We start from the raw sequence: 25,090 nt of genomic DNA, 5'->3' as shown, positions 1-25,090 counted from the left end.
CCATCTGCCAAACCAATACTTCACGTGAGAAAATTTAAGGACTGTCTGGTTCTGATCTGAGAAAAGAGCTTTGGAAACTTCCTAACATTTTTTTAAACAATGCCCCTCACCCATCTTTTGTCTCCATTTTCTCTACAATCATGTAGAAACATGATTAGGCCTTCGATCTACTGAATTCATTTGAAAAATAACTAACTCTCAAAATCCTAAAACAAACAACAAACAAAATCTCAATCTCAGAAAGGCCAGGTACTACTTTGCCTTGTGAAAAAAACCTTGATCTTAAATTACATCAACATGTGGAAGGTTTTATATCTTGGATTTTCTCCACTACTCCTTCTTACTTCATATTAACAACTGCTATCTTTCAAGTACATGGGAAGGGACAAAAAAGAAGGGAGGGGAACTGAGCAGAAAAACAGAGGAGGACATGGAAATGACAAGTACCCCAAGCTTCACAGTTAAAAAAAAAAAAAAAAAAAAATCAACAGTATCAAGGGACATCATCATCCATTTAACAATCATATAACATGTGCTATATAAAAGATTCTATGAAATCTTTATGGAGAAAGACATTTATTTCTAAACCAGGAAGTGAGCGAAGAATTAGGAGCAATGATCCAAACAACCACACCTGCTAAGATCCTGTATTAGGACAGGGGCCTGACTATCTTGCCTTTCAAAACACTGGGCAGGATAAACAAACCAGCGGATTATGGTCAAGGAATGGGAATTGAAGTTTCTCCCTAGCAATCCTACTGCTGTTGTCACCCATGGAGCACACCTACCCTGGCTGTATTCTGAAGGAGATGAGACCCATTTTGTCCAACCTACACACCCATGAGCAAGAAAAATAAGTGTTTGCTGCTGTTGTAAGCAGTGTAAGCAGCCAAAATTGACTAATCAAAATTCATGTCTTGTACTTCACTGTTTATGCACTCCTATCACATGCCTGGTCCTTGAAGGCACTTAAGTTTACGATCCTGCCCTATTAGCTCCAGTGATCTTGCAGGCCACAGCTAACCTTGCCAATAAGAAAGAATAAGAACTGCATATTTAACTGTTCTGAGGAAAAATCAGGATGCCAAAATAGGACTCTGGCATCCTGCTCCTACCTTTTTGGGATAGTAGAATAGTCACTTCCAAAGCAAAACTGACCTGTTCAAGGACAACTGGTCTACTTAAATCATGAACAAAGCATAGAAATGTGTCAGGAAATACAAATAGTAAAAACGTGCTACATCCTTTCTCAGTATTTAGAGCAAGGATCTGGGTATAATCGTCCCTCTCAAATGCTGTAAAGATTTGGCAGGCTTCATAGGTTTACACTTCCAGAGGTACCCTTGAACAAAGATATGCAGACCTTTTATCCGTCTGTTGACATGAGTTTGGACCAGTTCTATAGTCCAGTAACCTCAGGATTGCAGTATGAAAACACTTTTTTTTGGTGATCCCTTTCAATACAACCTTAATTTTACCAAGTCATATTAGCATCTTTATTCTACATTCTTAGTAGGGGTGATCTTGACCCCCAAGGATGAAACCTGCTTTGGGGGTGGGGAGGGTTAGATTTTATTCTTTTTCAACCTAAAACACAGATACACAGACAGTACATAAATAGGCATATAATGTATCTGCAGCATTAAAATTCCATGGGGAAGGAAGCTTCATTAGAAAAAAAAATATCTAAAAAGCTCATAAGGGGAGAAAATGAAAACACGATTGAAAAACACTGATTTAATGTACATGATCCCCTATGAGAAGGCTATCATGTGGTTTGACCTCCACATTATATAAACTTTTAAACTTTAAATTTCAAACATATCTTTATACCCATCATTAGTAATAGCAGATGCCGAATTATCTGCTTAGATATTCCTCGAGTAAGGAATGTGATGTTCCCAGGGAATTGGACAAAGCCCCGCAGTTCAGTTTCATCTGTGATTCCGCAGAGGCAGTTTCTCTTTGATTTCTCCTCTGCTGCTTCTGCTTTCAGCTCGAGGAGTGCTTCTCTACTTCCACTTTTGATCTTGGTGCTGTAACTGCACCTACACAGATTCAGCGACGTCCACATCAATCAAAACTGGGCATCAGGAAGGAGCAGCTATAAAAACACTAGCAGAATGTTTCCAGACTTACTCTTACTCCCTCTGTCATCTCTAGGCCTCATCGAAGTTTATCCTACCAGTTGCCTTACCTCTCTCACCAGATGTGACATCTACCTCGTATCTGGGACTCTAGGTTTGACCTTTTAACCAGAAACACAGATCATGCAAGGCAATTAATTAATATGGTATCACCTCCAGTGATACCATATTAGTTCTCTATCACTCTGTAACAAATTACCACAAACTTAACAGCCTAACACAACACCCGTTTCTTATCTCACACTTCTGTAGATTCTCACGCTTCCGTAGGTTAGCAGTCAGTCCAGATGGGCTTGACAGGGCTCTCCACTCAGTCTCACCGGGCCAAGACCAAGATGCCAGCGCGGCAAAACCCCCTGCTCTGCAGCCGCGGATCTGAGCTGTTTCCTCTCTGGCCATCCTCCGAGGGCTGCTCACCGCATTGAGAGGCCACCTACCTACATTCCTTCTCACGATCTTTCTGGTTTCTCCTTCTTTAGCCAGAGAAAGCTCAGTTTTCAAGGGCCCATGGAAGCAGATCAGTAGATCTCCCTGTCTTAAAGTCAACTGTGCCACAGAATATGCCATAATAACGGGAATGCTAGCTCATCACATCCGCAGGTTCCAGGCATTGTGGCACAGCATCTCTGGGAGGCCATTTCAGAATTCTGTCTACCACAAAGTCTCTGGGAATGGAGAAGTGATAAAGTTTTTTAAGACTTACACACACACACACACACACACGCATACATGCATACATATATCAACACACATATACAGTGATAGCCAGGCTCTAAGAAGGACCCACTCTGTGATCTCACTCTGGTATTCATACCCTTCTGTACTCTCCTCCTACACTGTAACAGGTGTGTCTGTGTAATAGACTACGGCGGAAGTAATGCTATGTAATTTCCAAAGCCAGGCCATAGAAGACAATGCCATTTCTGCCTTGTTCTCTAAGATCACTTACTCTAGGTGAAGTCAACTGCCACGTCAGGAAGACAGGCAAGCAGTCCTGTGGAAAGGTCCAGGTGGCCAATAACTGAAACTTCCTGCCAACAAGAGCCAGGACCAACTTCCCAGCCACATAAGTGAGCCATCTTGGAAGCATCTCCACCACCTCCAGTCAGGTTCTCAGATGACTGCAGCCTCACCAATACCTTGACTGTAATCTCATGAGAGACCTTAACCAGAAAACCAGCTAAGATGCTCCTGAATTCCTGACTCACAGAAACTGTGAGGTAATAAATCTTTCTTGTTGTTTTTAGCCACTAAACTTTAGAATGATTTGTTAAACAGCAATATTTAACAGATCTATAAATATGCAGCTAAGATACACAGATATTAGAGATATTTAAGAAAAGAACTCCTAAAATGAAAGAATCACTGATGTTCATTAATAAAAGATCAGTTAAGTAGAAAACTCATATTCCTTAGGGGTACTATTGTGATCATTTTTTTTTAAAGATTTTATTTATTTATTTGACAGAAGAGATCACAAGTAGGCAGAGAGGCAGGCAGAGACAGAGGAGGAAGCAGGCTCTCCACAGAGCAAAGAGCCCCATGTGGGGCTCGATCCCAGGATCCTGAGATCATGACCTGGGCCGAAGGCAGAGGTTTAACCCACTGAGCCACCCAGGCGCCCCTATTGTGATCATTTTTAATGGTATACAAATCAAAATAAATATAACATTAAAAATTACTAAAGTTTGGCTTATTTCAAGATCCAAGGAGAGAATATGAAAGACATAGCAATAACCAAAGCATTACAGTAAACAAGCACTACGTAAGTGTTTAAATACAAACTCATTCTCTCAACTAATACTTATTAATTACCTCCTACATATGCTAATCCTGTGAATCTAACTATAAGGACACAATCCCTGCCCACTTGGAATTTATTCTCCAGTGAGGAAGACATGCACTAATTAAGCATACAAACGCTACAGTTTTAACAGTGACAAGTGCTATAGAAGAACCAAGAACATGGTTCAGTTCTCTAAAAACATAGGACAATTCTAAATGTGTTAAGTCAAAACACAATAAAATAGGCTCAAAATACATTAAGTAAAAAATAATAGAACTACAAGTAAATTTGTCAATTCAACAACATTTTAACCTTTCTAAATTACTATTAGGTCGGGCTGAGAAAAAAAGTTGGTAAAGATAAAGATTTGAACAACCCAAATAACAAGCTGAATTTAATGGTCATATATGCAGAGCATTTAAATATTAGAGAATAATCATTCTTCTCAATTGCACTTAGAGTATTTTTATAAAAGTTGACCACATATTACACCTTAAAACAAGTTTCAGAAATTTTCAGAGTCGGTATCACATAAAGTTCTCTGACCAATGAATTTAGGTTAACAATCTAATTTTTAAAAGATAATTTTTTTAATTTAAGATTTTTTATTTATTTATTTGACAGAGAGAAATCACAAGTAGATGGAGAGGCAGGCAGAGAGAGAGAGAGGGAAGCAGGCTCCCTGCTGAGCAGAAAGCCCGATGTGGGACTCGATCCCAGGACCCCGAGATCATGACCCGAGCCGAAGGCAGCAACTTAACCCACTGAGCCACCCAGGCGCCCCAAAAGATAAATTTTTTAATTAAGTAATTTAGATTTTCAAAAATTCCAAATAATTCATGAATTGTAGAAGCAATCATAATGGAAATTTTAAAATACCATTAAAACTAAATAAAAATGAAACTGCTATAATTTTCATTTTATATAAATAAATTTTATATAAAATAAATTTCATTTTGTATTTTAAAAATGAAGCAATGGATATTCATAGCCTACAAGCGCGGAGTAAAAAAAAAAAAAAAGAAGAACGAAAAACTGAAAATTAATAGATTAAATGTAACTTTTTGGGGGTAGAAATAATCTCACAAAACATGCTATCACATAGAAGGAGATAATAAAATATATCATTGAAGTAGAAGAAAAGATAGAGAGGACCAAAAAAGAACAATAAAAAGCACAGTCCTTTGAAAAGACTATAATACACCTGAGTGGCTCAGTTGATTGTCTACCTGAGGCTCGGGTCATGATCCCAGGATTCTGGGATGGAGTCCTGAATCCCACCTCACACTCCTTGCTCAGCAGGGAGCCTGCTTCTCCCTCTGCCTGCCCCTCACCCTGCTTTCTCTCTCTCTCTCTCTTTCTCTCTCTGACAAATAAATCATAAAATTAAAAAAAAAAAAAGGCAAAGAATAATAATATTAAACTCTCACCAGACTTTTTTTTAAGAATTTATTTATTTGACTGAGATCACAAGTAGGCAAAGAGACAGGCGGAGAGAGAGGAGGAAGCAGGCTACACGCTGAGCAGAGAGCCCGGTACGGGGCTCGAGCCCGGGACCCTGGGATCATGACCTGAACCGAAGGCAAAGGCTTTAACCCACTAAGCCACCCAGGCGCCCCAGACTTTTTAAAAAGGAAGAGAAAAAGAAAACTAGGTAATGTTAGGAATGAAAAGGGGAATAAGCTCACATATTAAACCAGATTTAAATTTTTCAATTTTTTAAAATCAGATTTAAAAATGAGGAGAATTCAGTGAATAACTTTATGACAATAAATTTGAAAAATTAAAGACAATGGGCATATTCATAAAAACATCATTCACCAAAACTACTCAGTAAGAAACAGAAAACTGGAATGGTCCCATAAAGCCTTAAAGGAATTTATTTCATTTTTTAAATCTTCCCACAAGGAAAACACCAAGATCAGACAATTTTTCAGAAAATTTTTATCAAATATTCAAGAAACAAATAATTCTAATTTATACAAACTATCATAAAATATTTTTAAAAAGACAGTATGCAATTAACTCAATTAGCTCACAATAGATTACACAAAAATTAACTCAAAATAGATCATAAACAGGGGCACCTGGGAGGCTCAATGGTTAAGGCCTCTGCCTTCGGCTCCCGTGGTGATCCCAGGGTTCTGGGATCCAGCCCCACGTCAGGCCCTCTGCTCATCAGGGAGCCTGCTTCCCTTCCTCTCCCTCTGCCTGCCTCTTTGCCTACTTGTGATCTCTGTCTCTCTGTCGAATAAATAAATAATCTTTAAAAAAATAGATCATAAACAAAATGTAAAACCTAAAACTATGAAACTTTAGAAGAAAACATAGCAAAAATCACTGTGTCTTTGGCTGGACAAAGAATTTGTAGAGATGACCAAAAGCACCATCAATAAAAGAAAAAAACTGACAGACTGGACTCCAAAAGCTGCCATAAACAAACCAATGAACAAGACATGCCACAGATTGGAAGAAAACAATTGCAAATCCTATATCTGATGAAGGACTTGTATCCAGAATATATAAAGAATGCTTACAACTCAGTAACAAGAAAACAACCAATTAAAAAATAGGCGAAAGATCTGACTAGACACTTCACTTAAGAGCCCTTCACTTAGGGCTCTTCACTTAAGAAAAAGAGAGTGCCTGGGTGGTTCAGTCCGTTAAGCTTCTGACCCTTGATTTTGGCTCAGGTCATGAGGTCAGGGCTGTGGGATGGAGCTGCCTTGGGCTCCACACTCAGCAGGGAGTCAGCCTGAGGATTTTCTCTCCCTGTCCCTCTGCCCCTCCCCCTGCTCACCCACAGGCATTCTCTCTTTCTAAAATAAATAAATAAATCTTTTTAAAAAAGAGAGAAAATACACAGATGGCCAGTAAGCACATGAATAGGTGTTCAATATCATTAGTCATTAGAGAAGTGTAATTAAAACTACAATGAAATTGGCAATTCCACAGCAAGCCTGGCTGTGAGCGTGAGGATGGGGCGCCTATCGTCCCCCAGTGGTGCAAGGGGGAGAAAAAACAACAACAACAATGAAATACCACTCACACCCACTGGAATAGCTAAAATCAAAAAGATAAACAATACTAAATGTTAGTGAGGATGCGGAGAAACAAGCCATCACACTTTGCCAGTGAGAATGTGAAATGGTACAGCCATTTTGGAAAGCAGTCTTGGGGTTTCTTAAAAAGTTCAGTGTAGGGGCGCCTGGGTGGCTCAGTGGGTTAAGCCGCTGCCTTCGGCTCAGGTCATGATCTCAGGGTCCTGGGATCAAGTCTAGAATCGGGCTCTCTGCTCAGCAGGGAGCCTGCTTCCCCCCCCCCTCTCTCTCTGCCTGCCTCTGTCTACTTGTGATCTCTCTCTCTCTGTCTGTCAAATAAATAAATAAATAAATCTTAAAAAAAAAAAAAAAAGTTCAGTGTATCCATTATCCACTCATTCCTAGTAATCTCCCAGAGAAACAAAAACCTATGTCCATACAAAGACCTATCCATGAATTCATAGCAGCATTATTCCTGCTGGATGAAAACTGGAAACAATCTAAGTGTCCATCAACTGAAGAATGGATAAACAAAATGTGCTGCAGCCATACAATGGGATACAAATCCTCAATTAAAAGGAACAAACTACTACTACAGGCTACAACACGGGTGAACCTCAAAAACATTGTACTATGTGAAAGAAACCAAACACAAAGACTACATATTAGATGATCCCACTTATATGAAATGTTTAGAAAAGGCAAATATATAGATAGAAGCAGAAAAACAGATGAGTGGGTACCCGAGGCTGAGGATGGAGGCAAGGATTACCTATAAATATGCATGAGGGAAATTTTTAAGGTGATGGAACTGTTCTAAACCTGGACTATGGTGATGACTTACTAGAAAATTACTTGAATTATCAATTAATAATCATTGAGGTTTTACAGTGGTTAAATTGTACCTTAATAAAACTGCTATTGAAATATCCAAATGATTTGTGAAAAAATTTTTCAAGCTCATTAGAAATCAGGAAAATGAAAACTGAGATCATAGATGCCAAAGATGGGCATAAGTTAAGAAATCTGATAATACCAAGGAATGAAGACATGGACCAAGAAGAATTCCTGAACATCACTGGTAGAAATTCAAACAGGTACAACCGCTCTGGAAAACAATCTGTCCTGATTCTGCAAAGTTGCATTATGCACATATCCTATAACCAGGAAATCACTCCAAGGTAGATACCCTAGACAGGATCCAGATAGTAAATATTTTTGGCTCTACAGACCATGAGATCTTTACCACAACTAACTCAACTCTGCCTTCTATCATATAAACAGCAGCAGACAAAACATAAACAAATCAGCATAGTTGTGTTATAACAAAACTTTGTTTACAAAAACAGACACCAAGCTAGATTTGATCATTGGGCAGAAATTTACCAATCCCTGTCCCAGCGAAATACCTGTACATGTGATGCAGGGACATGTTCAATTTTCATAGAATTTGTTTATCTTAGCAGCAATCTAGAAACAACCCAAATGTTCACTCACAGGAAAAAAGATAAATAAATCGTGGCATATTTTCAAAATGGAATATGATACAGCAAGAAAAGGGAATTATACTCCTGTCAACTGAAACAACATGGTTAAATCTTAGAAGACATTATTAAGTGAAAAAAAAATAATTCACAGAAGAAATATGATATGAATTAATCACAGAAATGATTTAATAAAGCTCAAAACAAAGCAAAACTAAATAAATGTCATAGCACCTATTTAGGTCACAGACAGTAAAAGAAAACTAAAGGGGAAAAAATTTTAGGAATGGTAAAAATTCAGGACAAAAATTAGATCTCAGTGAAGGGTAAAAATAGGATCAGGGAGAAGCCCATGGTTAGTTTCAATGGTTCTGGTATTGTTCTGGTTCTTATTAAGTCATAGGGTCATAAGACTTCATAACTTACACATGCAGACTATATTTAATCTTATATATATAATATACATTAAAATTTTATAAATTTTAATAAAAGGTAAATAGAAATACTCCCTATAGTCAACTGAAAAAAAATCCCAAAACAACTGAAGAAGCTACCTCTACCTAAAACAGGAAGTACAGAACTGGCAGTCAGAGCATCTGTGCTCCAAGTCCACCAAGCAGATCATGACAAAACACCAACATGGCTGGTAACTAACACTTGGATTCAGAAAGAATTGACAAATGTCAAGTGAAAAAGTATTGAAAAGTATTCTAAAACTTAAACATTTTTTTAAATTAGTTGTTAGTTAATCTTAAGTTCAGTTTTTGTTATTTAAGTAACTTTGTAACTGTGGAACACTGCCATTACAAACTCACTTGAAGACGTCCCGCTAGAGTGCAAAAAGATTACATAAAGTAAGATTCTGGCACCATCTGGTGGCGGTACCCTGCAACAGCAGGGGGTTTTGTTTCTTTTAAAGATTCGCTCACTCATTTATCAACTATCTAATAGTCATCCTCTAAGCTAGCACACACACATTTTTAAACCTTTCTTAGAAGACAGGACATAAAATAAGGTATAGTATCTAAAACAGAATGCCCATTTTCAAAAAAAAAAAATCTACACTGGAATCCATGACTATGAGAAAGTCAGAGTTTGCTCTTGTTTGCTTAAAATATCTATGCCCCTAGAAGTCTCAGGCAAGAAGTTCTTCAGGAGTATCCTGGTAAGTGTGTGAGTTATCACAGTGGACCAGTAAGCATGCCAATGCAGCATGCGGGAAAGAACTGTGGTAGTTTCTAAATATCTTCAATCTCACTATGCAAAACAATATAGAGGTTCCTCAAAACAATTAAAAATAGATCTACATAGAACTCAGAAATTCCACTTCTGGATATATACCCAAAGGAAGTAAAAACTATTTCATCAAGATACCTGCATTCCAATGATTATCATAGTAGTATTCTCAATAGCCAAGATATGTTAACAACCTAAATGTCCATCACAGGTGAATGGATTTAAAAATGCAGCATTTTAAAAAAATGCAGCATTTAAGCAATGTCCACAAGAGCCAAATTATGGAAAGAAACTAGATGCCCATTGATAGATGAACAGATAAAAGAAGATGTGGTATAGATACACAATGGAATACTATGCAGCCATCAAAAAATGAAATCTTGGGGCGCCTGGGTGGCTCAGTGGGTTAAAGCCTCTGCCTTCGGCTCAGGTCATGATCCCAGAGTCCTGGGATCGAGCCCCACATCGGGCTCTCTGCTCAGCAGGGAGCCTGCTTCCTTCTCTCTCTCTGCCTGCCTCTCTGCCTACCTGTGATTTCTGTCTGTCAAATAAATAAATAAAATCTTTAAAAAAAAAAAAAATGAAATCTTGCCATTTGCAACAACGCGGCTGGAACTAGAGGGTATTATGCTAAGTGAAATAAGTCAATCAGAGAAAGACAATTATTATATGACCTCAGTGATATGAGGAATTTGAGAAACAAAACAGAGTATCATAGGTGAAGAGAGGGAAAAATGAAGATGAAACCAGAAAGGGAGACAAACCATAAGATACTCTTAATCTCAGGAAACAAACTGAAGGTTGTTGGAGGGGAGGGGGTTGGAGGGATGGGGCAGCTAAGTGATGGAAACTGGGGAAAGGTATGCGCTATGGTGAGTGCTGTGAACTATGTAATACTGACGATTCACAGACCTGTACCCCTGAAACAAATAACATTATTTGTAACATTAATAACATTAACATTATGTTAATAAAAATAATACTAATAAATGGGGCATATATACACAATGGAAAATTACTCAGCCATGAGGAAGATAACCTCCCATGAGCAACAACATGAACAGACCCTAAGCACATTACACTATGCAACGTAAGTCAGAGAAAGAAACGTACTATAGAGTATCAGTTACATGTGGAATCTAAAAAGTTAAATCTATAAAATTAAAAAGGCGGTTAAAAAGGCGTGGGGTGGGGAGATAAGAGTGATGGTGTTTGGGGCACCCAGGTGGCTCAGTTGGTTAAGCAACTGACTCTTGATCTCAGCTCAAATCATGATCTCAGGGTCTTGGAGACTGAGCCATGCATCAGGGTCCACCCTCAGCATGGCCTCTACTTGAGATTCTTTCCCTCTGCCCCTCATCTCCCTCCCATCTCACCTGTGCCCTCTCTCTTGTTCTAAAATAAATAAATTTTTTTTTAAAGTGATGGTGTTTAACAGTACAAACTTGTAATGAAAAGTAAATAAGCCATAGAGCTCTAATGCAGTCTAATGAATATAGACAGTAATATTGTACTATAATTATGTGGTAAATATTGCTACAACAGCAATCATATTACAATATACACATGTATTAAAGTAACATCTGTTGAGTGTCCAACTCTTGATTTTTGGCTCAGGCATGATCTCAGGGCTGTGAGATCAAGCCCCACATGGATCCTGCTTGAGATTCTCTCTCCTCTTCTCCCTCTGCCCCTCCCCCCTTCTCCTCTCTAAAAAAAAAAAAGAAAGGAATGTCCTTGAATTCTTGATAATTCTTTCAAAAAGTAAAGCCAATTTTCTCTTGCCTTGAATGTGATCTGTACTTAATGACATGCTTTTTAAGAAGACAATGTGGCAGAAGTTGATGGTGTGTAACTTCCACAACTAAATCATCAAAGGCTTTGCCACTTCCATCTTGCCTTCTTTTGGATTACTCACCCAGGGGGAAGTCTATCACCATGTCCTGAGGAACTCAAGCAGCCTGTGGAGAGCCTACTCAGAGAGGAACTGTGACCGCCTACCAAGAACCAGCATCAACATCCCAGTTACATGAGTGAGCCCTCTTGGAAATATCCTCCAGCCCCACACGCCTTCAAGACACTGAATCCTTCACGGACAACTCTGAGCTAAGCCACTCCCAAAGAAACAGAAATAGTAAGTATCCAATTGTCGTTTTAAGTCACTCCATTTTGAAGTAATTTGTTGTGCAACAACACAAAACTAACACAGCCTATCACATCCTAGAACCAAATTTTATCTACAACAGAAACTAAAAATAGCTCACTTCAGTTTAATACCATGATTTGCCCACATGTTAATAAAATTTCAAATTTTCCTTCCTCATACACTAAGTACTGTTCCTTTTTTAATTCCCCCAAATCGCTTCATGCTATTCCATAATATTCATCAGTTTCTAAGTTAATTTTAAGAAACAGCAACCAAAGCAGACTTCATGGTCAGGAAGGACTGTTCTGAATAACTTTATTTTTTGAAAAGCAACTATACTAGGTCCTGAGTGGAGAACCATGCCCTTGAGGTATGAAATAATCTATGTTTCTCAACTCAACTTTTTCCCCTGGCTCTGAAGGTTACAGGCCAGTGGGAGATTTGGAAAGTTTCTCCTTTACCTCTGTGAGGGATCCACAAGCCACACCACCATGCAGGGCTTCATCCAATGCAGAAAGGGTTGTGGCTAAGAACGCTGGGGAGAGAGAAGCAGACGTCTGCATCTTCATCCCATAAGCCTGAACAAGAAAAAGAAGATGTTCTTTTCAATCTCCATTTCTATTAAAAACCAGAAACCCACTCCAAACCTCAGTTTCTAGCAGCTGGAATCCCAATCCATCTCTCTTTTCCTCAAACATTTATTTGTTAAATGAATATTTAGTCCATGCCAGAGACTATGCCAGAATATGGGGATATGACAGGAGACAGAGGCCCTGCCCTCACAGTACCTATGGTCACCCAGCAGTTGAAATTAGGACTGGAAACCAGGCAATTACAATACAGTTATCAGAGACACCATGACAGGGAAAGTGGACTCACAGAGACAGTATATACCTCATCTATGAATTCTGTGATCCAGGAAGAGTTCAGGAGGAGCTGGATGTCTGAGCTATAATGTGAAATAGCTGTTAAGCAAAGGAAATACACATATTCCTGCCAAAGAGACAGAACACATACAGAAAGGGAGAAAATGGAAACTAATTAAAAACTACAAAAAATAAAAAGTGAGAATGGTTGAAAGATGGAGTGTGGTCACAGTGGGGCCAATGATGGGGCTGGAGAAATAAGCAGGGGCCAAATCACGAAAGAGCCTTGTTGAAGTCTGGGGTCAATGTGGAGAGTAAGAAGGAATGGCATGCTCAAGTTATCTTTTCAAACCAAGGTTGGTCTGTGAAGAATAGATTGAAGGTAGCTATGGTAGCCTGAGAAATGGACCCCCAAGAAATGTCTGCATCAAATCCTTGGAACCTGTGAATGTTACCTTCTTCTGAAAAGGGGCCTTTAAAATGTGATTAATGTGATTACATACCTAGCAATGTTTAAGAACGCTTACCTCTATAATTTCTAACATTAAAAATTACTATTTTATTAAATTGCCCAAATAAACTGAGATCAAGCCATAGAACATTAACTATTCCTTCCTTCCTTCCTTCCTTCATTGTCAACAAATACTGAGTACTTAATGCATGCCATATACTATGATAAACTCTGAGAACAGAAACAGAGACAGTTTCTAACCACTTCCAGTTTACAACTTAATAAATCTATATATCAAATTCAAGGTCCTTCTGCTTCTGTGAAGAAGTAGGAAAACTAGCATATTAATATTTGTAAGCCACAAATGTCCCCACTTCTCTCCAATCTCACCTATTAAATTCTTAGATCATTTAAACCATAGATTATCACATTTTTCTAAGGCTATACTCAGGTAAATAAAAGAAAAGAAAAACTACAGAAAAAGTCATCTGGTATGCATCTGATTTAGAAATGCCTGAATATTATCTACAATATATCATCAGGCTATTGCCTGGTAGATAGGCTTGGAGACATTTTATCAAACATATAAAGGCTGCCCAATCTGTCAACATTAAAGTACTTCCTTGCCACTATAAGAGCACTAATCACTAGAATAATAGAATTAGGAGCGCCTGGGTGGCTCAGTGGGTTAAGCCGCTGCCTTCAGCTCGGGTCATGATCTCAGGGTCCTGGGATCGAGCCCCGTATCGGGCTCTCTGCTCAGCAGGGAGCCTGCTTCCCTCCCTCTCTCTCTCTCTGCCTGCCTCTCTGTCTACTTGTGATCTCTCTCTGTCAAATAAATAAATAAAATATTTTTAAAAAAAAAGAATAATAGAATTAGTGACACATATAAAAAAGACTAAAATGAAGGAACAGGATAAGATATGATAGTATGTATACAATATCAGAAATGATGGTATGTATATAAATGAAACAAAAAGGAGTATTTTGGTATGCCACTCCACCAGTTTTTCTTCTATGGTGGTGGCTGCTGCTTCTCAGACGCATCATTATTTAATCTGATTTTAAAGTGTTGGCTTCACTCAGGACTTGGTCTTGGATATGCTTATCTCATTGTCTTATTTACACTAATGACTCCCAAACGCATACTGCTACAACAGTATGTATGCGTTGTATAGCAGATCCATGTATTGAACTGCCTGCTTCGTATCTCCACTCAATGTTTCATAAGCCCCTTACATTCAGCAAGTACCAAATTAAATGCATGATCTGCCTCCATCAAGTCTGATCCTTTTTCCAGCATTCCTTATCCCAGGAAGTGGCACTACCCAGTTTCCCAAAGCAAAAAATCAAGGACTCATCTGTCACTTTCCTGTATTTCACCACCACCCACTGGCAAACAATCACCAATGCTACTCATTCTGCCTCCTAAATATCTCTCAGAACAACTCACATAATGCCATCTGCACTGACACCACACGAAAAACGCTTGTCACAACCACTTTCTGTCTGGAATATAGGAGTAGATACCTAAGTGGTCTTCACCAATATTTTCCTGCTCCTTTCCAATCACTTATCTGTGTTCAAGACTGAGTTGTGGGGGGTTTTTTCTCATTAAATTTTTGTCTTAATGGGTCTCAAAATTCTATAACAGATTTTTGGTCACATTTTCATTAAAAAGTACTGATTTTTAAAAATTAATAACTTAAAACAGCCTCACACAAAAAAAAACACATATGGTCCACAAAACATTCTCCTTTCCTTCTGAAGGTTTTATGATGCACTGATATCAATAACTAGTCTTTTACTATTAATTGGCCAATTGACACAAACAGTTTCGAGACCATTCTTCCACCACTGATTAAGACTGGACTGGCAGGTACTAGGGATAATACTCATTTAGCCTTCTGAGCTTTCTGGGCAGACTTGGTGACCTTGTCAGCTCCAGCTGCCTTCTTGACCACTGCTCTGATTACACCCATAGCAACCGTCTGTCTTACATCACCAATAGTAAAATGGTCCAGAGGAGGATGACGAAGTTCTTAACACGAACAGGCTTGCCAGGAACCATATCAACGATGGCAGCATCACCAGATTTCAAGAACTTGGAACCATCTTCCAGCTTTTTTCCATAATGAGCAAAGGTGACCACCATGCCAGGTTTAAGAACACCAGTCTCTACTCGGCCCACAAGGACAATACCAATACCACCAATTTTATAGATATCCTGGAGAGGCAAACACAAGGGCTTGTGGTTCCAGAAATGCAATCCAGAGCTTCAGGCAATGTGGTTCCACTGGCACTCCCATCTTTTTTTTTTTTTTTTTAGTTCAATTTCTTTTTTTTTTTTTAATTTTTTTATTTTTTTATAAACATATACTGTGTTTTTATCCCCAGGAGTACAAGTCTATGAATTGCCAGGTTTACACACTTCACAGCACTCACCATAGCACATACCCTCCCCAATGTCCATAACCCCATCCCCCTCTCCCAAGCCCCCCTCCCCCCAGTGACCCTCAGTTTGTTTTGTGAGATTAAGAGTCACTTATGGTTTGTCTCCCTCCTGGTCCCATCTTGTTTCATTTATTCTTCTCCTACCCCCCAACCCCCCACGTTGCATCTCAAATTCCTCATATCAGGGAGATCATATGACAGTTGTCTTTCTCCAATTGACTTATTTCACTAAGCATGATACCCTCTAGTTCTATCCACGTCGTCGCAAATGGCAAGATTTCATTTCTTTTGATGGCTGCATAGTATTCATATATATATATATGAATACTATATATATTCATATATATATATATACATATGTATATATATATATATTCACACACCACATCTTCTTTATCCATTCATCTGTTGATGGATATCTAGGTTCTTTACATAGTTTGGCTATTGCAGACATTGCTGCTATAAACATTCGGGTGCACATGCCCCTTCGGATCACTGTGTTTGTATCTTTAGGGTAAATACCCAGTAATGCAATTGCTGGATCATAGGGTAGTTCTATTTTCAACTTTTTGAGGAACTTCCATGCTGTTTTCCAGAGTGATTGCACCAACAGTGCATTCCCACCAACAGTGTAGGAAGGTTCCCCTTTCTCTGCATCCTTGCCAGCATCTGTCATTTCCTGACTTGTTAATTTTAGCCATTTTGACTGGTATGAGGTGGTTATCTCATTGTGGTTTTGATTTGTATTTCCCTGATGCCGAGTGATGTGGGGCACTTTTTCATGTGTCTGTTGGCCATCTGGATGTCTTCTTTGCAGAAATGTCTGTTCATGTCTTCTGCCCATTTCTTGATTGGATTACTTGTTCTTTGGATGTTGAGTTTGCTAAGTTCTTTATAGATTTTGGACACTAGCCCTTTATCTGATATGTCATTTGCAAATATCTTCTCCTATTCTGTCAGTTATCTTTTGGTTTTGTTAACTGTTTCCTTTGCTGTGCAAAAGCTTTTGATCTTGATGAAATCCCAATAGTTCATTTTTGCCCTTGCTTCCCTTGCCTTTGGCAATGTTCCTAGGAAGACGTTGCTGTGGCTGAGGTCGTAGAGGTTGATGCCTGTGTTCTCCTCAAGGATTTTTTTTTAAGATTTTATTTATTTATTTGACAGAGAGAGATTACAAGTAGGCAGAGAGGCAGGTAGAGAGAGAGAGGAGGAAGCAGGCTCCCTGCTGAGCAGAGAGCCCGATGCGGGACTCGATCCCAGGACCCTGAGATCATGACCTGAGCCGAAGGCAGCGGCTTAACCCACTGAGCCACCCAGGTGCCCTCCTCAAGGATTTTGATGGATTCTTTTCTCACATTGAGGTTCTTCATCCATTTTGAGTCTATTTTCGTGTGTGGTGTAAGGAAATGGTCCAATTTCATTTTTCTGCATGGCATTCCCATCTTTAGGGTGAACTTCCATCCTTTGAACCGAGACATGTCGGCACTTGGCTCCAGCATATTGTTACCATTCCAACAAGAAATAGCCACAAATGCTACTATGTCGGGGTTGTAGCCAATTTTCTTAATGTAGGTGCTGACTTCCCCAACGATTTCCTCATATCTCTTCTGGCTGTAGCATGGCTTAGTGGAATCCATTTTGTTAACCAATAATTAGCTGTTTTACACCCAGTGTGTAAGCTAGAAGGGCTTGTTCTTGGATCTGCCCACTCTTGGAAACACCTGCTTCAAATTCACCAACAACCGGGCGCCTGGGTGGCTCAGTTGGTTGATCAACTGTCTTCAACTCAGGTCATGATTCTGGAGTCCTGGGATTGAGTACTGCATCGGGCTCCCCGCTCAGCAGGGGATCTGCTTCTCCCTCTCTAACCTTCCCCCTCTCACACTCACTCTCTCTCATTCTCTCTCTCTCAAATAAATAAATAAAATCTTCTAAAAAAAATTTACCAACAGTAGCAGCAACAATCAGGACAGCACAGTCAGCCTGAGATGTGCAGGAATCTTGTTTTTTTATAAAGTCTCTGTGTAAGACTGAGCTTTTAAAAACACAGATCATACCCTTTTAGGACTTTTTATTGCTCTCAGAATAAAGTTCAAAATCCTTTACATGTCTGCAGGCCCCATGATCTGACTGCTGCTTGCTTCTCTGACTTCATCTCTGAGGTCAATCTGCTCCTCGCCGCTTTGTTCATCACATCAGCCTGATGTTACTGCCGGGAAGTGCCATCCTCCCTCTCTCACAGGGCCTTTACACATCCTGGTCCCCCGGCCTACAGACTCCTCCATGCTCACCTTCTTCCTGACTTTGCCTATCTCTCCCCTATCCGTCATCCTTCAGGTTTTAGCTAAAGTGTCACTTCCTAGTGCGAGCCCTTCCTAACCCTGGAACTAAGTAACGAACCCTGTTAATAAGTTTCAGAGTTTTTCATACTTTTCCTTGGTAGGACTTATCATTACTACAAATAACTGTTTATGTACTTATATGTGTAATGTCTGACTTCTCCCACTGTATGCTGCATGAGGGCAGAATGTTACCACGTTCACTACAAGATCCCCAGGACCTAACAAGAGTACCTGCTACATGGCTGGCCCTCAATAAATATCAGTTAAAGGAATATATCAATGAACAAAAATATATTCCCTAGAAAAATGTACTGAAGCTAAGCCAATGTTTACAGCAAGACTCAAATCTAGAGACTGCTACAGAAGTGAACATACAACAAAGGAGAAAAACGGTTTCTAGAGAAGGCATCTGGAATGGTACTGATACCTTGGCTGAAATGGTAGCAGAAGTGGAGACGAAAGGTGAATTTCCTGCCCATGCTCTCTTTAATTCTCTAACTAGAAATACGCCATATATGTTGACCAAACAGAATGACACATGCCAAACTGAAACACTTTCTTGGTGCTTTACGAGCTTCAAAATAGTAACAAGTTAATTGAACCTAGTCATAGCATCATCACTTACTATTTTAGCTCTCCTCCTTCTCCCATAAAACAAAGTGAGCTGTTCAAGGCTTGGAGGTCAATGACAAAGCTAAGAAAGTGCCAATACCTGTCTCCAATTCTAATTCTTCTGACTACTCTGCCTATGAGGTATTTTCTTAGATCACAAGATAAATCCGAACAAAAGAAAATACTTCATCTATTCATTAATTTCACGAATTTCAAATGACACTACCATCCCTTCCTTCGTACTTCATAGAATTGAACTCCACTTTTTTGCTCAGTGGTCAACAAATTTCAATATAAGATGCAAGGTAAGGAATCTATAATTCACCTAAATAAATACATTTATAAAGCACTAAGCAGACTTCCAGGCACTCTTATTCTGGGAAAACAAGATCTTTTCTACCATGCACTAAATCTACATGTTGAAAAACTGAAGTTATGAGACAGAAAGTATAAAATAATTGTACCACTTGACAAGGATTTGTTATAAAAGACTTTAACTCTTCTCAAGGGTGAGCGAAGTTTTTGGGTGTCTAAGTGGCTCAGTTGGTTAAGCAGCTGCCTTCAACTCAGGTCATGATCTCAGAGTCCTGGGATCGAGCCCCACTCAGGCTCTGTATTCCACAATGAGTCTGCTTCTGCCTCTCCCTCTGTCCTTCTCCCCAGCTCATGCTTGTTCTCCCTCTCTCTCTGTCTCTTCTCTCTCTCTCTCTCTCAAATAAATAAAATCTTTAAAAAAAAAAAAAAGAGTGAGCAAAGTTTTTAAGTATTATCTAATCAATAAGCAAGTAGAAACCCCATATGTGTACTTTATGATGTAGAGTGATGATTATAAAAGTTAGTATTTACAGAGATAGGAACATTCGAAAATTAGGAGCACATTATAGTTTAACATGAGGTCCACAAATTCTACCCAAACAAAAGACACAGATGTCTTTTTGAAATATCACTATTAGCTACAGGGGGGAAAAAAACTTCCTGTTGCTTCCTCGTTCCCATAATTAGGAACTGTCTCCCATGAGTTTATATACTACATAAATTTTTCACATATTCTCATTAAAGGACTAACTTAATGGTGTGAGTCAATATTTTTGAGGTGTTCATCTCTATTTTTACATTTGCCTGATCCCAAATAGAATTGTATTTTTTTTTAAGATTTATTTATTTGAGAGAGGCAGATGGAGTGAGAAGCTCAAGCAGACTCCACACTGAGAGTGGAGCCCAACACAGTGGCTCAGTCTCATGACCCTGAGCTCATGACCTGAGCCAAAACCAAGAGCTGGTTGCTTAACCAACTGTGTCCCCCAGGCAGTCCCCAAAAAATATTTCCAATGAGATTAAGAATCGTCTCAAAAATCATAACCAAATCATAAAAAAATACAAATATATATATATATATATATACCGTTTGCATCTGTGGGGCACAGGCCCTGCTGACCATATATAGAAGTTCATGGACACCTCTATAACTAAGGCCGGTCATCTTCATAAGCTCCAGTGGGGAAAGACATAAAAAGTCCTAAAGAGACATAAAATGACTATTAAAACATGTATGTGCAACAAAGATACTGGAATTAAAAAGAAACTTTTAATGGACACTATCTACGTATAGATAAAGCATAATTTGTTGTAGATCACAGATTTATATGTTTCTTATAGTATTGCCCCCTATATACCTTAACTGAAAGATATGATGCCATAAACTTACCTTCTAATCCTCCAATTTAGCTAGCATATATCAGAGGACACATCAAGTGACATCACATAGCAGCAGCCTCCAACCCAGGTATATAAGAACACTGCCCTGTGCTGGAGTTTGGGCACAGACACCAGAAAGTGCAGGTTGAAACAGATTTCTTACTAAGCTATGAGATCCTTCAGAGGAAGTATTTAATCATTGAGACGATAAAACTGACTATGGAATGAAATATTAAGTCTCATACTTTTAAGAGTGTTTTCAAGTATGAACATGAGGATAATTAAATATATAAGAGGAACCAAAAACACCATTAACACACAAAGCAATTTTTTTTAAATTGTAGCATACTCTGAAAATCTGTCTTTTTTTTTTTTTTAAAGATTTTATTTATTTATTTTACAGAGAGAAATCACAAGTAGATGGAGAGGCAGGCAGAGAGAGAGAGAGAGGGAAGCAGGCTCCCCGCCGAGCAGAGAGCCCGATGCGGGGCTCGATCCCAGGACCCCGAGATCATGACCCGAGCCGAAGGCAGCGGCTTAACCCAATGAGCCACCCAGGCGCCCCTGAAAATCTGTCTTATTAAGAATTAAATCTTAGGGCGCCTGGGTGGCTCAGTGGGTTAGGCCGCTGCCTTCGGCTCGGGTCATGATCTCAGGATCCTGGGATCGAGTCCCGCATCAGGCTCTCTGCTCGGCAGGGAGCCTGCTTCCCTCTCTCTCTCTCTGCCTGCCTCTCTGCCTACTGTGATCTCGCTCTGTCAAATAAATAAATAAAATCTTAAAAAAAAAAAAAAAGAATTAAATCTTAACATAAAACCTTATTTAACCCAAGAGGGATCTGCTTCACTATTGTGCTTAAAAATGCAACATCTGGGGTGCCTGAGTGGCTCAGTGGGTTAAGTCTCTGCCTTCAGCTCCAGTCACGATCTCGGGGTCCTGGGATCAAGCCCTGCATCGGGCTCTCTGCTCAGCGGGGAGCCTGCTTCCCCCTCTTTCTCTTTCTGCCTACTTGTGATCTCTCTCTCTCTCTGTTAAATAATAAATAAAATCTTTATTTAAAAAATGCAACATCTGCTCTATCCATTTCTCTCATTCAGTGATAGGAAAATTATCCTCTTGCTTGCAAGAGATATTATCCATTTTTAATACCATCTCCTCATCTAAGTCCTATTTATTACGTCACTGCAAAGTTTCTCTCAAGTGGATGAAACTTCTCTAGAATCCCAAATAAATGGCATGAGTATACTTAACAGTATGCTATAAGCATTCTCCCCTGACCCAAAATGAATACATAGTGGAATCTGGATAAATGAAATCACATTTGAAAATACAATGTGGGGCGCCTGGGTGGCTCAGTGGGTTAAGCCGCTGCCTTCGGCTCGGGTCATGATCTCGGGGTCCTGGGATCGAGCCCCGCATCGGGCTCTCTGCTCAGCGGGGAGCCTGCTTCCTCCTCTCTCTCTGCCTGCCTCTCTGCATGCTTGTGGTCTCTGCCTGTAAAATAAATAAATAAAATCTTAAAAAAAAAAAAATACAATGTTAGTGGCCTTTTACTTTATATTATTATTTTTTTAAGATTTTATTTATTTATTTGACAGAGAGAGACACAGCATGATGTAGAGTGATGATTATACAAGTTAGTATTACAGAGACAGGAACATTCTAAAATTAGGAGCATATTATAATTTAACCATGAGAGGGAACACAAGCAAAGGGAGTGTGAGAGGGAGAAGTAGGCTCCCCGCGGAGCAGGGAGCCCAATGTGGGCCTCAATCCCAGGACCCTGGGATCATGACCTGAGTCGAAGGCAGACGCCCAACATCTGAGCCACCCAGGCATCCCATAGCCTGTTATTTTAAAATTAGCCTCTGGAGAAGCACTGTCATTTATCTTTTTTTAAAAAAAAAAGTTAGATTTTCATATTTCAGGCTTATTTTGGAGTTATTAACATATATCTATAATTAATTTGTACTTAAAGTTTCTCCAAGAGAAAAAGTACATAAATTTTACCTGACAGGTAACAATCTGATATCTATTCAGACGGTCACACAGCTCTTGTGGTAATCCCACTCGTCTGAGTTTCTTGCTACCCATGCCTAAGGACCTGATGCAGATGCAGCAGGAAAAGGACCCTGAAAAGAACTGGAAAAGGGCATAATCAATATTAAATAGTCCATCCAAAACACACTACAAAATAAAAAACTCTTCAAGCTTTTCCAGATGCAAAATGAAATGTATAGTACTTAAAATATTACTGATAAAATAAAGAACGGCTACAGAATCTTTCTAAAGGTCTACCAAACATCCACACAGAGAAACACAACAACATTAAAATGTGTATCTCACACAATTCTTTGGTATTTCTTACATTAATATAAGGACACCACTTCTCATTTGTATAGCATCTTAAGATTTTCAGTGCATTTATAAATTTTATTTGGATACGTAATTAATCCTCAAGGAGTATTTCCAAGCACTCCTTAGAAAGCCTTTACTTTCACTGCACTGTAACAACAATAAATTTACTGTACACCTACTAGGTACCAGATACTGTTCCAGAGCTTTACATAAACTATCACGTTTAATCTTCTCAACAGCCCTATAAGAAAGTCTGATTAATTATCCAGTTTTTACATACAAGAACATCAAAGATTAGAAATGTTAGCTATTCCATTGTCATCAGAAAAAGTTAATGGTGGGTCCAAAATTTCAACTCAGGAAGTCTGACTCTAAGATGACTCTAACCCATCTTAACCATTTCACCCTACTACAAGCCCATAATCATATTTAACTTCTTTTTCTACGAGGCAGAGCGAACCTCTGATTCAAATGAGGTTTTATTATTTTAGGTCTTATTTACAAACTGAAATTGTCTTTATTGTATGAGCTGCTCACATTCTCACAGGCAATTAAATTTCACTCTTGTTGTTGAATCTCACTGGGGCTAAAAGAGACTCATGAAATATTTGCCTTCAGAGAACTAGAACACAATCACTGTGATTGCTTTCATAATGCATACAAAGGAGAGGCTGTGTTATCTCACTGAGATGGCAAGATGTCCTTTGAGTAGAGAAGAAAGAGAAACTCTTCATCGTGCCAGGCAATAAAGCAATATAGTTATCAGAAAAGGAGTAACAGTCTGGAACAAAATCACATAGTACTGATAATGTAGATACCAGTTTATTTCCAGTATCATGGCCCAAATTTCTACAAAACATCTAAATCCTCTGAATCAAATGAACTCTCTCCCTCCCTTTCTCGCCCTCTTCTTCCTTTCTCTCTCTCTCTCTCTCTCTCTCTCACACACACACACACCTCCCAAACACAAAATACATTCCTCTCATTCTCCAGTGGGAGTTTGTCAGTATTGAGTTGTTTCCCAAATAGTTTATCAAGTGATATCTGCTGTATCATTTCCTAGTGTCTTTACAGATCAGATAGTTCTGGGCAATAACACCATTTAAACCGATAAATTCAATCAAAAAGGAGAACCCAAACTTCCTGGCCTTTTACAATAACCAACTCTGCTATCTCAGTCTCATAAGGGCCACTCCCATCATCATATCCATATGGCCTCCGGTTAGTCCTTGACTATCAAAAAAAAAAAAAAAAAATCCATTCATTTGCTCCTTCCACAGATACTTCTTAATCACACACTCTGTGAGTCCTGGGGTACAAGAATCATCTAAGCATATTCCCTACCCTTTGGGAACACGCGGTAAAAGATGAAGAGATGTATACACAAATAATTATAGTCGTGCAGTAAGTATTGTCATTGATTTTTAAATGTGCTATGGAAGCTGACAGAAGAAGCACCAAACTGGTCTGCAAGGGTCAGGTCAGTACCACCCTCCTGCCAGAGGTAGCTACTTGAAAATTTGCTCCAACCCTGTCACTGTCCACCTTTAAAACTACCCATGAGGGGCGACTGGGTGGCTCAGTGGGTTGAAGCCTCTGCCTTCGGCTCAGGTCATGATCCCAGGGTTCTGGGATCAAGTCCCACACCCCGCTCTCTGCTCAGCAGGAAACCTGCTTTCTCCTCTCTCTCTCTGCCTGCCTCTCAGCCTACTTGTGATCTCTGTCTGTCAAATAAATAAATAAAATATTAAAAAAAAAAAAACTACCCATGAGACCATTAGACCCTGGGATAAATTCCACACTCCTTAAGATCGCATAAAGACCCTTCATCAACTGGTCTCTCACTTCCCTCTCATTCATGTATCTGATTGCAAGGCCCAGATCCCCGCTTTCCTGGCAGCTACTTCATCTCCTGGTGTCGGTGCTTCCTCATCTGTAAAACAAAGGTAATTCGAATATCTATCTCATAAGAATGTAGTGGAAGGTTAAGGGATTTGGTGCCTGACACACAGAGCTATCAATCCAGGCAGCAAAACATCATTTGTCGCCTCACTTATCGGCTTTCCAGCCACGAGAGATTGGTACGTTGCACAAAAGTCAGTTAGCCCTGACTCCTTGTCTTTCCTCCACAAAGCCTGCCCCCAACTCACTCTCTTCCTCTCCAATGTCTCATATTTTGTACATATTTGTTGGATAATCCTATTAACGTATTATTACAGCTTGCGTGCTTGTTTCTTCCACCAGAGACTTAAATTCCTGCTCTGTGTACGTGCGTTGCCTGCACCTGTGAACAGGAGTGAGGGAAGCAATTCCATCCTGAAGGCTGAAACCCTCCCTCCCAAAAAAGTAAAAATCCTCACGTAAGATGGTCAATGAAAACTGTTACGTAACGATAATAGATCATATTTATTGAGCCCTTATTACGTGCCAAGTACTGTTCCAAGAGCTTCGGTCTGATGTTTTCCCTCACTT

At 39.3% G+C, this 25,090-nt stretch overlaps 1 protein-coding gene across 3 annotated transcripts in view; it reads right to left on the bottom strand.

Moving 5' to 3' along the window:
• Positions 1–25,090, bottom strand: part of RAD51B (RAD51 paralog B) — a 682,991-nt gene that overhangs the window by 657,330 nt on the left and 571 nt on the right. For 2 of the 3 annotated variants that reach the window (XM_004738999.3, XM_004739000.3), the window contains exons 2-4: positions 22,271–22,402; positions 19,968–20,081; positions 12,302–12,418 (exon numbers count right to left, since the gene is read on the bottom strand). In XM_004738999.3, coding sequence (XP_004739056.2) covers positions 12,302–12,418; positions 19,968–20,081; positions 22,271–22,354 — 315 coding nt within the window. In that variant the 5' untranslated portion in view covers positions 22,355–22,402. The remainder of the gene's footprint in view (positions 1–12,301; positions 12,419–19,967; positions 20,082–22,270; positions 22,403–25,090) is intronic. The other variant, XM_045070887.1, reaches the window with a different exon arrangement.

The sequence above is a fragment of the Mustela putorius genome, unplaced genomic scaffold (genome assembly GCF_011764305.1).
Source record: "Mustela putorius furo isolate JIRA1106 unplaced genomic scaffold, ASM1176430v1.1 tig00000129_pilon_pilon_pilon, whole genome shotgun sequence".
Taxonomy (NCBI): Eukaryota; Metazoa; Chordata; class Mammalia; order Carnivora; family Mustelidae; genus Mustela; species Mustela putorius.
The sequence above is the reverse complement of the archived record's forward strand: the minus strand, read 5'-3'. Positions and strand labels throughout refer to the sequence as shown.